This window comes from Lytechinus variegatus, chromosome 3 (genome assembly GCF_018143015.1).
Source record: "Lytechinus variegatus isolate NC3 chromosome 3, Lvar_3.0, whole genome shotgun sequence".
Classification (NCBI taxonomy): domain Eukaryota; kingdom Metazoa; phylum Echinodermata; class Echinoidea; order Temnopleuroida; family Toxopneustidae; genus Lytechinus; species Lytechinus variegatus.
Window position 1 is genome coordinate 54,630,013 of NC_054742.1, and position 14,606 is coordinate 54,644,618.

Consider the following 14,606-nt stretch of genomic DNA (forward strand, 5'->3'; position numbering starts at 1 on the left):
CGGATCTTGTGTCTCTAGCTGAGATCAATAAGGGGGACCTCACCCCCCCCCCCCCCCCCAGAATTTCATGGAGCAAAATAGCCCAGGAAATGTTGCGGGCGGCTGAGTTAATTTGGTCATATTATATTTGAAAGAGGCCATGCTCGAATAGCCAGTCAAAGTGAATAATATATATTTCTATGTTGGTTTTTTAATTGAATTTGTCAACAGTAGAATTCGGGACCCCTATTATGCCCCCCCCCCCCCCCCGAAAAAAAAATGTGAAAGGGGAATTCCCTTTTTTAAAGCGCATGTGCAAAAATTGCATTGACATTATCAGAAGCTTCGAATTTGTGACTGGGTCGGGAATATAAATCGAGGCAGATTTGCGGGCTTGGAGTTGGACATATTTCTAGGTGAGCTGCGTATTGGTGGTTTATTATTATAAGCATTTGATTTGTATTTTATTTGGAGGAGTTTGTTTATAGTTCCGTCTTGATGCATTGCCATTGGGGGATAGGGGGATAGATATTGAGGCAAGTGAGAGTACCGTAACATGCGCTTGCAAGACCTCCGCCGCGGGCTTTGGCCGGGGAGTAGACCCAGCGGCAACACAAGAGACCAGTCGCAGTCCATGCCTGCAACCAGGTACGTCACGTCCCTGCTGCAACTGCATGCTAGCTGCTTTTGTGCTGGAACTTGAAGTATTCGTATTAACTAACTTAGTGAATACTTGACTGGCCTTTCATGTCTGAATGAATTTAATAGTGCCAGTTGCTGAATCAATCATCAATGATTTTGATTCTGAATCTTGGACCGACCTGGCCTGGCCTGGCAGAAAAGTACTGCCGGCTACTGCAGTACTGGTAATTTTATATTAGTTATTAAATTAGTATTACCGTTAAAACAAAAATTTAAAAAATAATGCAAGGCAAGGTACATCAAACTGTCATTACTGATTGCAATGCACCTGTCTATTATTTGGATACTTGACTGATGAGCTAATGTAAAATTCTAATATTTTGTTTGTGGGTCATCATGAAAAAAAAATTGATTCCCGTGTAAATCTTCATTATCTTGAAGCAGCATTTAGCATACACTGGAATAATCTTCTTACTAGCAAATGACCAGACATCGTATAAAAATTAAGTTGAGATTATTGTTCAATTGTAACCCATGCATTTAGATTTCACACATGGATACTGGTGAAAGTATAGACAAGTGGCAGAAAAGATGGGATGATGGACACATCGGATTTCACAAAGGAAAAGTTCATGAGTGAGTATTTCAATCCATGTCAATAAATAAAAATTATATTAGTATTTATTTCACAATGATTGCCGAAAGAATTGATAGGCCTAAGCATGTGTGGTGTTGTGGCATAAATTTTTTGATTGAACACTAAATAAAAGATGTATAACATGGTCTGAGATTTTTCACATGGTTAGATACTGTTAGTCTAAAAATGTAAAAGACACACTAACATACTAATGTACGGTACTTCACCTACTTGATTGAAATCTTTGAATTAAGGGGTGTGTTGAAAGTAAAGACATTTAGATATTTGATTTTGAATATAGTGATTAATCGCATTTCTAATACATTCTAGTCAGTAAGTTGTTCATACTTTTAAATCCTGCTTTATTCCTGCCTAACAGGGTTGCCAGATTTAACTTGTACAGGTTTGCCGCAATGGAACCTCTTACCCCCGCCTCCCATTTTGCATAGTATAATTCAATGCATCATCCTCCCTTAACGCTACCCTGCTTCTCTTTCTCCACCTGCTTCTTCCTTACAAGTCTCCATTAGCTGTTTCCTCTTCCTTCTCCTCAAACCACCTACCTCAAATTCAAAAGCCCTTCTTAATGCCTGCCCATCATCCCTCCATAACTGATGGGTGTTCATGAAATTGTTCATAAGTCAAGAAACTTGAAGAACGACTGATGAACATGTCTTACACTAAATAATCACCAATAAACATTAGATGGTGAATATATTTACCACAAGAAAGGATCACCGGTCATTCTTAAAAAGTCACTCCTAACTTACAAACAGCTTTATGAAATGGCCCCCTTGGCACTGTGACATGTGCCTGTAATCCATGAGTGGAGGTTATGAATCGGTGTAGGTGTTTGAGGTTTCAGCCCTGGTGAATGTTTCATAAAGCTGTTTGTAAGTTATGTACGACAGGTGATCCTTTCCTAGACCTGTGTTAAATGAATGTCAATGAAAATTTGGTGTATATAATTTACAAGACGGGATCACCAGTCGTTAGTAAGATCGCTTGCAACTTACAAACGGCTTTATGAAACACCCACCTGGGCCCCATTGCGATTGATCTGATCTACCACAACTATGGAAAGCCAGCAGATCAATCGTAAATCTTTGTAAGATGAGCCCAAGGTCAGGTCCCATCATGGTGATGTTTAATATCAGTCCCAGGCGTGATGATATCTGATTGATACGCCTGTAATAACTAAATTTACACACACTCACATTCACACCCTCTTCAGCTCGTGTCCATACCAACGTAATCCCATTTGCCTTCTCCAACTGGTCCACTGCTTCCAGGATGTACGTAGTCGAGGCCATATTTTGCCGTCATTGGCCTCGGGCAGAGTCATGCATACAAAGTCTATGAGAGAAGGTTTTCTAATGGGGCATCATGACTCCGAAGTACCGGCCTCGACTTCATCCCTGATTCCTTCGACCAAACACAACATCTCTATCTTCTTTGTATCAACTTCATATCACAGATCATTCTCATAAAAAATTATGGAGATTGTTAGACATATCATATTTTATTACTGAATCTATTTTGATCCACCTTATTTGGTAGGATTCTAAACAAAACAAAGTGGATATGTACATGTATGTGTGAAATTGATTTTCATACGATGTAATTGGTGCCTGTTCTATTTTGTGTTAATTTCATAATTAACATTTATGAATATTTTTTTGTTCACTTTTCCTAAATGCAGAATGCTGTCTTCATATGTAGACCAGCTAACGTATGGCAAGGATAAGCGCAGGATTTTCATCCCACTTTGTGGCAAGACAATTGACATCGTATGGTAAGAAATTCAAGCACTTTTGAAGCTCTGCCCATAAATCTAACTGTCAAATTTTCTCTTGGTCAATCTGATACTTGGATAAAGTATTCTCAAGTCTTCCCTGGATCAGTAGCACAAAGGTTAGCGATTAATTGTACGTCTCAACATTGCAATCTATGCAATCAATCGTTAAGAATGTTCTAAAAAATAAAAACGTTTGCTACTAAAGCTTTGTGTTACAGGCCATAGATTTTATTTACTCTGATGCGCCATTTTTTCTGTGTCTGAAGTACCATCTTGGTTCTCGAATTTCAACTGTATTCCTGGACATCCTTTAGTTTAATGTTTTATATGAGAATTCTTTGCTGTCTGTTAGTGTTGTAGTATCTTGTACTGGTTGCATTGCCAAGTGAAAGCCCCTTTTGGTATCACTATCAATCAGGGATTATTGGTTGTGTTTGTATGGGCTAAAATAACAGCATCATTGGTTATTCTAAGTGTTTGGCTCCATGGCATAGCAGGCAGTGATCTCTAAAGAAAGCATCAAAATATAAATCAATTAGATATTTCTTCTTACCTCACATCACCTTACCAGGCTGAGTTCATTGTTGGACTTGGATGTAGCCCTCTGCATGATCCTTCCATGACTTTTTTTCATACATATATAGGCTAAAATGCAGTTAACTTTCAGATCTTGTGTAAAATTACAAGATATATAATCTAAACTACAATTTAAAGTTTTCTAGAATTATCAAATCATGTTGAAATAGCATTGGCAGGTATCTACATTAATTGCACAACATCACTTTACAAAGCTCTTATAAACTGAAACATGTTTAATCACACATCTCCATGAAGAAGTGACATGGTGTTGTCACCTGGTATCTCAGTCAGCAATTAACTCATTGCCAATTGTCCTTATTATAATTCAAACATTTATTTTTTGCATGGTTTGAATTTTTTGTTAGGCTGTGGGAGCGAGGTCATGAGGTTGTCGGAGTTGAAGCCATTGAAGATGCCGTGTTAGCCTTCTTCAAGGAGCAGAGTATGAAGTACACAGTGACTGAAGTATCAGGGATACAGAGCGCTAAACTCTATCAGGTATAAGCTCCTCTTTATCATGATTAGTTAATTGTTATCCCTGGAATATTAGAGATTGCAATGCAAAAATGATGAATGTTCACAAAGAAAAGGAATGAAATTCAAATCATGAACTAATTCTTATTTATTGTTAGTCATTTTGATCAAATTTGAATTGTGATTAGATTTATTCACTCATGCAGTCACCGAAGGATGGAGAAATTGCCCATATGCAAGATCTTAACTAAGTACAATTACTCTGTCGTAGGCAGAGACAAAATGCTTAATGCATCCTTCTCTTCTTCCGCTTTCTTTCTTGCTAACTAGATCTCCACAGCAGAGAACTAACAACATAACAACGCAAATCGAAAATATATATTCAAACTGACAAAAAAGTCATTTTTACAAAGAATCAATTCATTAAATGAAGCTAACAATGGAACTCTAACAAATGGTGTTTAATAAGAGCTGGATCTATTAGATGACACATCTAACCAATGTTTGTATGTTTGACTTTTCCCATGTAGAATGAGGACGGCAGGATAAAGATATACTGTTGTAATCTCTTTGAATTAAACAGGTGAGTTCTACCAATTTACCAAATTTGTTTATATTGTGACATTATTATAAATTTTCCATTGGTGTTTTATTTGATTATGAGGAAATCCAGCCCAAGTTGTTCTGAATAAAGAATTGTGATGCCATAAAGGGATAAATCTAGCCCATGAATAAGATTCATATTCTTTCTTTTTTTTTTGGTAGGTTGCAACAGTTGCCCCACCCCTTCTGGAAGATATATACCTGTAGTTTATTTAGTGATGATGGTATAAAAGTGTATTTGAAATGATATTTTTGTTAATACTTCCACTTTTGTGTGATAGTCTACTGATTTGAAAGACCTCTACTGATATTGAAATATCAAGGCCTGAATTTCAGCCTGAAATGTTGTTGATGTTGTCGCTTCTCCACACCCAGGCATGTGTTAAGATGGGTTCAAAGTCCTAAAGATCTTTTCTTCATAAGGTGAATGAATTACAGCCAAAATATTTCCCAGCAGTGACATGGATTTTATTTAGATTTGTTTACCAATTTCAAAATGGTATTTTGAACTCATTGTGCCACTGAAGTCATGAAAGCGGCAATCATAGATTTTTATAGTTTTTAGCATATTCTCTTAACCCCTTTCCCCTCTTTCTTTCTCTCCCACACTTATGTTAAACAAATTTACCATATCAACTCAGTGAAAATTGTCTTGTGCACTTCTCCATTCTCCCTCACCCTTTCCATTCCCCTCTCACCCACTCTCTCAAACTTATGCATCAACTTGGACATGTATAAACCTGTTTATGTATTAATGCCTTATAAATTTCTTCTTTATTTCAGTACTATTCTTGGTAAATTTCATGCTATTTGGGACAGAGGATCTCTTGTTGCCATTGGGCCTAGTGATAGAGTAAAGTAAGTACTTGATATCCATACTTGTTTTCATCCAAAAAGCAGTGTGATATAATTAATAGTAGTAACATTTTATAATGCCTATTACATTGTCTCTGTAAGTGCTTTACATGTACATATCATTACCCCAAATTATGATATTGTTCAGCATTTTTATAGCACTCATACTGATTACAACATGTTAATCTCAATATCTTCACTCCATGGTGTGTAAGTGAAATCAAAATAATCCAGAATCCATATTGAAACAAATTTTGGAAAGAAAAATATTGAACAAATCCAAATCAAATAGAATCAGAATTGAGGCAGTTGATTGCAGCACTAGAGATTGGCTATCCTGTGCCATGTAGTTATTGATATTTGGGTCCCGTTACACGAAGGTTTGCAATTAATAGTATGCTTGATTTTCACAAATAACTGTACATTGTAGTCAATGCAATCAATCTTGAAACATGTTCTACAATGATTTCTAAGCTTTGTGTTATGGGCCCCAGGTTGGTAAGCCCACAAAGCATGGTAGTTGATGAGCCTCAAAATGTATGTCTGTTCTGGGAAGGCAGTCATTTAATTCTTAAATGTGTGAGGGTACAACCTCCTATTATGTATGCTGTAAAGATTGACTATGTTTACTCATCATTTTAATAGTTTTGAAAGTGCTGATATATTCTTGTCCCTTTTTCATTTTCAGGTATGCTGCATTGATGTCTTCATTGATTGAGGAAGGAGGAAGGATCCTTCTAGAGTCGTACCTCTATGACAAGGAACAATTCAAGTGGAAAAGTGAGCTTTTAGTAGCCATCATTGTCATGTGTTAAAAGAGTTTACACTGTTTGGAATTCATTAGATTTTATTCAAAATTTCATTTGTTTTCTTATGCTTTGTTGTCAATATGTCAATATATCAATGTAATTTTGATAATAAATTTCTTTCAGTTATCCACATCTGGAGTTAACATTTGATTAGTGTTAATTGTAGTATTCAGTTGATGATTGTAAGGAAACTTATCGAATGCATTGATTTTTGTGTTTTACTCCCAGGCCAAATGAACATTTATCATTGTTAAGTTTATTCAGTTGTGAATCAGTGAAAAAGCTTCTTTCTCAACAAAGCTATACAAATTTAAAATGTTTTTTAATATGTAATGAACTACAAAAAATAGTGAACATGGAAGTGCTGTATCTTTATCACCAGAGTTATAATTCTTCTTTAATTTTTATTTCAGATCACTCACCATTCACACTCAATGAGGATGACATAAAAGCATTGTATGGTAAGTTGTTATTTCCTTTGTTAACTTTGAACTGTACCATATCAAAACTAAGATGCAGTGAAATGAAATTAAGTGTAAATAATCAGTCATTGTAATTGATGTTTTTGCCCAGGTGAGGTAAATAAATGCAAGATTGATTCCTTGAATTTGTGTGTGTGTCATTTGTAGTGGTTCTAAATCCAGTATGATAATAGGAAGTGAGAGAAACATTGCTTCACAAGTGATTATTGTTCTTAGTATTTGTATTTTTGCTACCATCTGAAGAAATACCCAATCGTTATAAGTGTTGCTTGTTATTATTGTTTACTATCATATTATTGTTGGTATTATCTTTTATTATCATCATTATTATCCCCCGCCAAATGCAGGCTCAATGACTATTTTAGGTTGGTGGGTTGGTCTGTCATTCAGTCGTTAGGTTGGTCCAATGCAAATCTTGTGGATCTTTTTTCTTTGAATTTCACTGAATGCTCTTGATACTTGAAACTTGCATTGGTCTTGGAGTGAATGCTTACAAGACACATTTTATGGATGTGTCAGAAAGTATGTTGCCATGTTATCAGCATGTTATGGCAGTACATTTTTATCAGGGAGAAATCTTGCAGAGCTTACAACTTCCTCGGTTTTCACCCATTGCTAATTTAGTCTAGGAAAATACATTAGTCATGAGTGAAAATGTGCAAGACACATTTTCTGAATGTTTCAGAAACTATGTTTTCTTGTTAATGGCATATGATGGCAGTACATGTATATCCAGAATCAATCTTTCATAGCTAACAATTTTCCTAATTTTTCACCCATTGCTAATTTAATTTGGTCTGAGAAAAACATGTTTGTCTAGGAGTGCAAATGTGCAAGACAGATTTCATGAATGGATTGAAAACTACATTACTATGGTAATAGCATATCATGGCAGAAAATAAGGAGAAATCTTGCAGAGCAAACTCCTTCCTCAGTTCTCTCCCAATGTCATTTAGACTTGGCACAAATATTGGTATGGGAGTAGTGAAACATTTGTAGGCTGTCCTGATAGGACTCAGGTACTAATTATCTTTAATGATAGTTCTAGATATTATCATATTATGCTTACTCCTTTGAATGGAATGATATAATAATTTCTGTTGCAATTACCAAGCCTTTCCAAATTAATTGCTTCTCTCTCTAAATTCTTGTCATTTTGCAGAGCCAAAAGCCCAGGTGCAGCTGCTGAATAAGCGAGATGTTCTCTATGATGTATTTAGAGAAGCTGGATTAGAATACATGTTTGCTATCACTTTACTCCTAACCTTTGACTGTACGAAGTGATGATTTAGGTAAAGGTAGAAGCAAAGGCGATACAAGCTGAATTGAATACTGCAATATCCTACTAGTGATGATTAAGGTGCCAAAAATGGCTAGTTTACCATTTGATCAAATTGATCTGAATGAATATGTAAAAGTAATTCAGGAATTCAATCAAGTTTCATGTAAACAAGTTTTGATCTTAATAGCTACTAATACCCCTAAAAGAGAGCCATGCAAGAGTATACAAATAATAAATAAGGCTTGTAAGCGATGTTGCAAAACTTTGCCTGCGGTTAAAAAACAATGCTCTTTTCAACAATGTCATGCCTCATTGAATGATAATAAGGTGTAAAATTTCTATATGAAGGTTCTTGTGCAACATATTAGATTCAGGCCCAGCAACCCATGTAGATAGCGAGCAGGTTGCTTTTTCATAATCATGATTTTGCTTCATCTTCATTAATCAAAAGAAGTTTCACATTCAACCCAGGTCCATGGCAACAGTAATTATATACATCATGTACACAAAATGCACTTATATTTTTCTTAAAGTAAATTGAAAGATTCAAATTCATTCGTAAACATGGTGAATTGCCAGGAATCAAATGTCTATGTGTGCAATAAGTGCAGGCGATGCACAGCATCACAAAAATGATATAGTTTCCTTTGCTTTAATTCCTTGCACTTGTTATTCACAAAGGGCCCAAGTCTCTTTTCCTGTTATACGTTGCAAATACACTTCCCTAATTTTCAGCTCCTCTGTCAGCGTATCCATCTTTTTACCTCCTTCATCTCTTCCATAATCATCATCTTTGTACACTCTTTTGTTGTTTTGCCTTGATGGGAACATTCCTGACATGGTCAAGGCAACATTTCCGAGTCATCTGAAGAGAAATCGCAACACCATCTGTACTCTCTCCATCGACACATCATGCTAGTCGGCTTCAACCTACACAGTAAGCACTTTCACTCGAAAAAACATCGCTCATTTTCATGTTCGATATGGATGAATCACTCCTGAAAGTTCCTCTTAAAGTTTTAGTATAATGAAAGTGTCCAAATCAATAAAATACACATCTAGCTCTATTAGATATACACCTTCATGTCAAGTAAAAGTACATCTGAGTGATGATCTCCACCCTCACATCCTGCTAGTCACAGAGACTCCAACCCCAAGCACCTTCTGATCTGGAGATTCTCCCACCTGGATCCCCTAGCAAACTGGAGACTCCAACTTGATGTGACATCACGAGCGTGAAGCACAAAGTCCCTTGCGGCTGGGGTCCAGCTCAAGGGTTCTCGATGCTCTCTCGTGCTATCTCAAGCTAATTTTTCAATATATGAAGGCACTAAGTAAATAACAATTCAATGAATCAAATCATACATTTTGGCTTAATAAAACTACTTTTCATGTCAATATTCATGCATGCATATCAAATTGATAAGCATCTACAAAACCATGCATTTTTTATACCTTTATTCATATCAACCTGTGAAGACATATTTAATATGAACTCACCTTAAAATTGACATTTCATAATTTTGTCTCATCTGATGACCAAAGTAGTATGCGGCGCGCACTGTCTTTGGTATGCAATGTAGGAGGGCCTTGGAGGGATGATATCTATATAGCTTGCTTGCGCCCGCTAAATACGAGATCGCGCGCGGTGTTGATGTTCTACTTAACTTGAATATCGGCTTGGATATGAACATTTAATTCCAGTTGTTAAAAAGGTGTTTGGGCAGGAGAAGATCGTTTTAAGTGGGAGACACGGCTTGGGCAGAGGATATTAAATCTTAAGCGGGAGAATGTGTGATTTTGCGAAAATGGGCTTTCAATGGGAGATTTCCCGCCAAAAGCAGGTGAGTTGGAGTCTCTTTAGTCATTTTTAACCTCTAGATGGAGCACTTAGAGAATGTCTCTTATTTTTAGGTCATATAGGCACATTCTGCATAAACAAAACATCACCTATTATTTGTTCTTGTCCAAATTGCATTTTAAAATCAGGGTCATTTCTCATTTCCTCACAGTAAGTAATTATTTTCTGCCAAAATCATTTCACACAATGATATTTAGTTTACTGTAGTTTGTTATTTATTTTTTCTTTTTATTTGCATCTTTTGAAATAATATTATTACCACAATTTATCTTTTACCTGTCTGTCATGTTCATCGCCATGTTACCATTGCCATTTGGTAAAGTTTTGTACCGTCTTGCCATTGTGAAACACCTGTCAAGACAGTTTGCCTGTTCATGGATTCATGAAATAGATAAACTAAGCGGAGAAACTTTCTCCTGTCTTTCTGGTGATAATTTAACAATTCAGTCGTATCTCAATATTTAATATGACTGCCTTTGCAATCATAAAATCAGATATTATTAACCATATTTTCAATTTCAAGCTATACAGTTACAGTACTAATGCATTTTAAGAGGACATTCACTCATTTCTTGTGCCTTCGGTATTTGCCACTGGGTATCAAGAGTATCAAACATATACTAATGTTAGAACCTATTGTGAAATAGGTAAAATTCACTATTAAGCTTGAGATTTAATATGTACTGCTTATTGCCTCTGAAATACACTTTCCATCCCATTGAGGGACAGTTCTTCTCTTGAATAGTGCAGCAAAATACAAGTAATGGTTGAATTTGTAATTTTGTAGAGCAGCATCAGAATATGCCCAGTATGCACAGATTCCTCATTGAAGAAATTGGAAGCATTTCTCTCTCTCTCTTGGGAAGTTTTTTATTTATTCATTTTTATAAACTTTCTCCTTTTTTTCTTCAGTGTATGCACCCATTTCAAACAAAACAAACAGGTCGTAGACCAAACTTGGATTCAGAGTTGATTCATTTGATATATCCCTATATTTACATCAATATTAATCAGTACTAGTAGAGATATTTTTTTTTTATTTCAAAAAATGTGTTTTCATTTATTTTGGAGGCTTGATAATGAAAAAGTTTAAAATCTGTACAATATATCCTGTGTCCATTTCATAAAGACATGATAATTGTAACATTGCTGTTATATTACATTGGAATCTCGATTCTGATTAGCTACTCAGCTCTGTAACCATGGTAGTTACCATAACCAATTTTTTTTTATGATACTTGCTCCTGATTATTCTTGCCATGATTCACATCTGATATGCACAGATGTGGTGTATTGTCATCATAAATTATTTGCCTTGAATTTTTTTTTGTAAGGAAAAATGATTTTCATATACTGTCAGAGTGAATATCTATTATAATTTGTATTCAGTTATGATTATAGATTACCTAGGCATATGTCTATGTGCCATTGAAGAGCTGGAAATAATAAACTACTAAAAAAGAAGTCATATCATTGTGTTAAAACTTTGCTTACTTTTAAATTCATGTGTGTGTAAAACACCATAATTGAAATCTATTTTTCATGCTGTGAAATTATAGAATTTAAGATGAAACATCTAGATTGTATATTATTCTCATGGAAAGAATGAAGAGGTTAAATTCAAATTTATTTTCAATTGGATAATGACATAGACTTGTGAATTACAGTAATTCATCAAATCATGAGCGGAAATCTGTACCCAAAGGTAGGGGGACCAGGGCCTGGAAAATTTCACAAGCAAAAAAAAATGGTTTTCATCCAAATTGTCATTTAGTGCAAAATACATGTATTATTTAGATTGTGAAGTGATATATGTTTATCCATCATATAAGACCAAAAATAGTAGGGGGAGCATTTGATATTGTGTCCCCCTACTATTTTTGGTAGGGGGGACATGTCCCCCCTGGTATTTCCACCCATGCATCAAATAACTAATATCACACCCATCAAGCTCAATGCTACAGGGAGCAGTCACCACCCCTCCTCCCCCATACTAGTGCGAGAAATTCAAATGAAAATAAAAGCGGATAAAAAGGGAAAAAGTATATAAAAGGGAGGTGTGGGATGTATAGCTCTATAATACCACATTGTTCAACCCAAGGATAGGGAGATAAAAAAGAAACATCTGCAGGGTTGCCCCCCCCCCCCCCTATTCTGCTGGGTAAACTCTTCACTCTAGTCAAGGGTCTGAATGTGCACCCTACTCATGCCTTGTGTACAGCAATGTTTGTATGTGCTAGTCTTTGCGTGGAGGCACACTTGTTGGTCAAAGTTCCAATGAGGGTCTGAGCCTGCAGACTAGCCCCCCCCCCCCCCCCTTCCACCCATCAAAATAAACAAGCACTCTTCTGTGAGTTAGTTTGCTAATTAAATACACTATAGCCAAGAAATATACATGCTTCACAAACTGTTAATTGCCTCTTGGTCTACTCTTGCTTTGTCTCATCCCACCTGGGCCCCGTATTAATAAGAGTTACGATTGATCCAGTCAATTGCAACTCTATGGAAATTCATCAATGTCATAATTTTTTCTTTCGGAAATTTGCTCATTGCCCTTTGAAAACGAATAGCTTACTGAATTGTCAAGAAAACAGTGAACATATGAATATACTGTCATTTCTAAAAAAAAAAACATTCTGAACAAACATGCATTTTAGATGTTGACGTTGCTGGCTGTCCATAGTTGTGACGATTGGATCAATCACAACTCTTTGTAAGATGGGCCCCAGGTCTAATCCCATCTCCTCTACTGTTTGTCTGCTGGCCATTTGGTGTGATTGCCATGTTGCCCATTTTGATTTTGCATCACTTTATTTCAATATTCATAAAGGATCAGATGACATATATAATAAAGCAGTTACATAGTAATTTTCAAACATAATGAACAAAGGAAGTAAAAGTAGTCCAGGTCCTGGCTAAGCAGGACATATATTATCAATCAATACAAGATAGAATAGAGAACAGAATAACATATCATAGCAAAGAACTTGATTGCGATTAATCTCATAATGAATTCTTATATTCTATATAGTCAAAATAAATCATGTTTACAAACAAGTAAAAATATGAACAAGCGAATTACTCTTTTTAATACAAAATAGTTATTACTTTTATTGGTATTATACATGGTCTTTATCATCCGCATTATTATTGTCTATTTGCGTAGCTGCTAAGTGGACATAAGAACTAATGAGATTAAACTGAGTGGATACAAGACTAAGTGCAGTGTAAACCAAATGACAATTAGACCAAACTGACAGTACAACAGAATGGATTTAGCCCATGTGGTGTATTAGAGTATCTGAGCAGTAGACACACTAGTACTTACACCAATATGTGTAGACCAAGTATTAACACTTAATAATATACACAAGACATGGAACAAGCTGGTGATTAACAATGGATACTTTTAGTCAGGCCCATCAAACATTGTCATAAACTGGTACTGTATTCATAATAAATGAATGAAATCTCTTATGATTATATTTGAAAAAAAAAATCTTGTCTTGTGCAGTGCCTTTTTTGTCTTACGGGCAAAGCATAAATTGATAAATATGTGTGTTAAATGAATACAGAATGTATGTGTTTGTGGTGGAATTCTTTTATATGTCATGTATATTTTGGTTCTTGAATAAATTTGTGTATATCTTCGACTTTTCCCATGCAAACTTCCAACATAGTGGTACCCCTCAAGTTTATGGACTCATTACGCCTCTGTCATTTGCCCAGCATATTGTAATGCAACAAGTAAAGGTATACACTTTGTGACGGATACAGAGTAACCATAATGGGGAGGCAAAAGGGGCCCACGGTTTCTTCAAAAGTTTCTTTCAAGCCCACCCCCTCAACAAAAAATGTTAATCACATTACCAACATCGATTTTTTTTTTTTTAAGCAAAAAGATCTTGTTTAAAACGGTCAATATAACTCCAAATCACACCCTATCTCTTGACGCGGGAAGGGGGGTGGGGTATATTTGTATACATCTGTTGTTGTTTTTTCTCCTTCAAAAATTGTCATATTTTTCCTTCCAGTTTGATCCGCCACTGCATTTACTATTTTACCCCAAAATGGGGGAGGGGGGAGAACAATCTTTGCATTAGTCGGATAATTTTCAGAAAATCTTTAATAATTCTAAGCATTTTCATTGTTCCATACATTTTTAAAGTGGAAGCATTTCTCACCATATTTATCTGTATTAACTCGAGAAGAAAGTACATGTATGTGTATTTTAATTTAATAGTGTTCGTATGATTGACCTTGGGGGCTGATTCCAATTTTACATCATCAAAAATGCATATGTATCTATTTTTTTTAAATAATTAATGTACCATCAATTTCTTTTTATTCACATAGGCTATAATTTCTATACTTTTTGACAATCCGTAATCAACCCCATTGTACATATATATATTCCCGAATTCATCAGCTTGAAAGAAGTTTATCAAAGTAAGCCCAGTTATTCATCTCATTATCGGAGCGTCCACTTAATTCCCCGGGGAACACTCGGCATCCCGTCAAGGTGCTAAGGTTATACATTTACTTATTATTGATATGGCGTTACCAATCATTATCCAAGCAGAGAATTTCTTCATTAGATCGTAC

General features: G+C 35.6%; 1 protein-coding gene across 2 annotated transcripts; it reads left to right on the forward strand.

Annotated features, from left to right (window-relative positions):
* Nucleotides 1-339: 339 nt before the first annotated feature.
* Nucleotides 340-11,762, forward strand: LOC121411393 (probable thiopurine S-methyltransferase). 2 transcript variants are annotated; one of them, XM_041604097.1, is made up of 9 exons: nt 340-395; nt 1,166-1,257; nt 2,961-3,053; nt 4,001-4,133; nt 4,640-4,692; nt 5,496-5,570; nt 6,256-6,347; nt 6,790-6,837; nt 8,021-11,762. In XM_041604097.1, exons 2-9 carry the CDS (start codon nt 1,175-1,177, stop codon nt 8,140-8,142), a joined length of 699 nt encoding a protein of 232 aa, XP_041460031.1. In that variant the 5' UTR covers nt 340-395; nt 1,166-1,174; the 3' UTR covers nt 8,143-11,762. The 2 variants fall into 2 exon arrangements, with proteins under 2 accessions (XP_041460031.1, XP_041460030.1); XM_041604096.1 differs by lacking the exon at nt 340-395 and adding an exon at nt 491-627.
* The last annotated feature ends 2,844 nt before the right edge of the window (nt 11,763-14,606 follow it).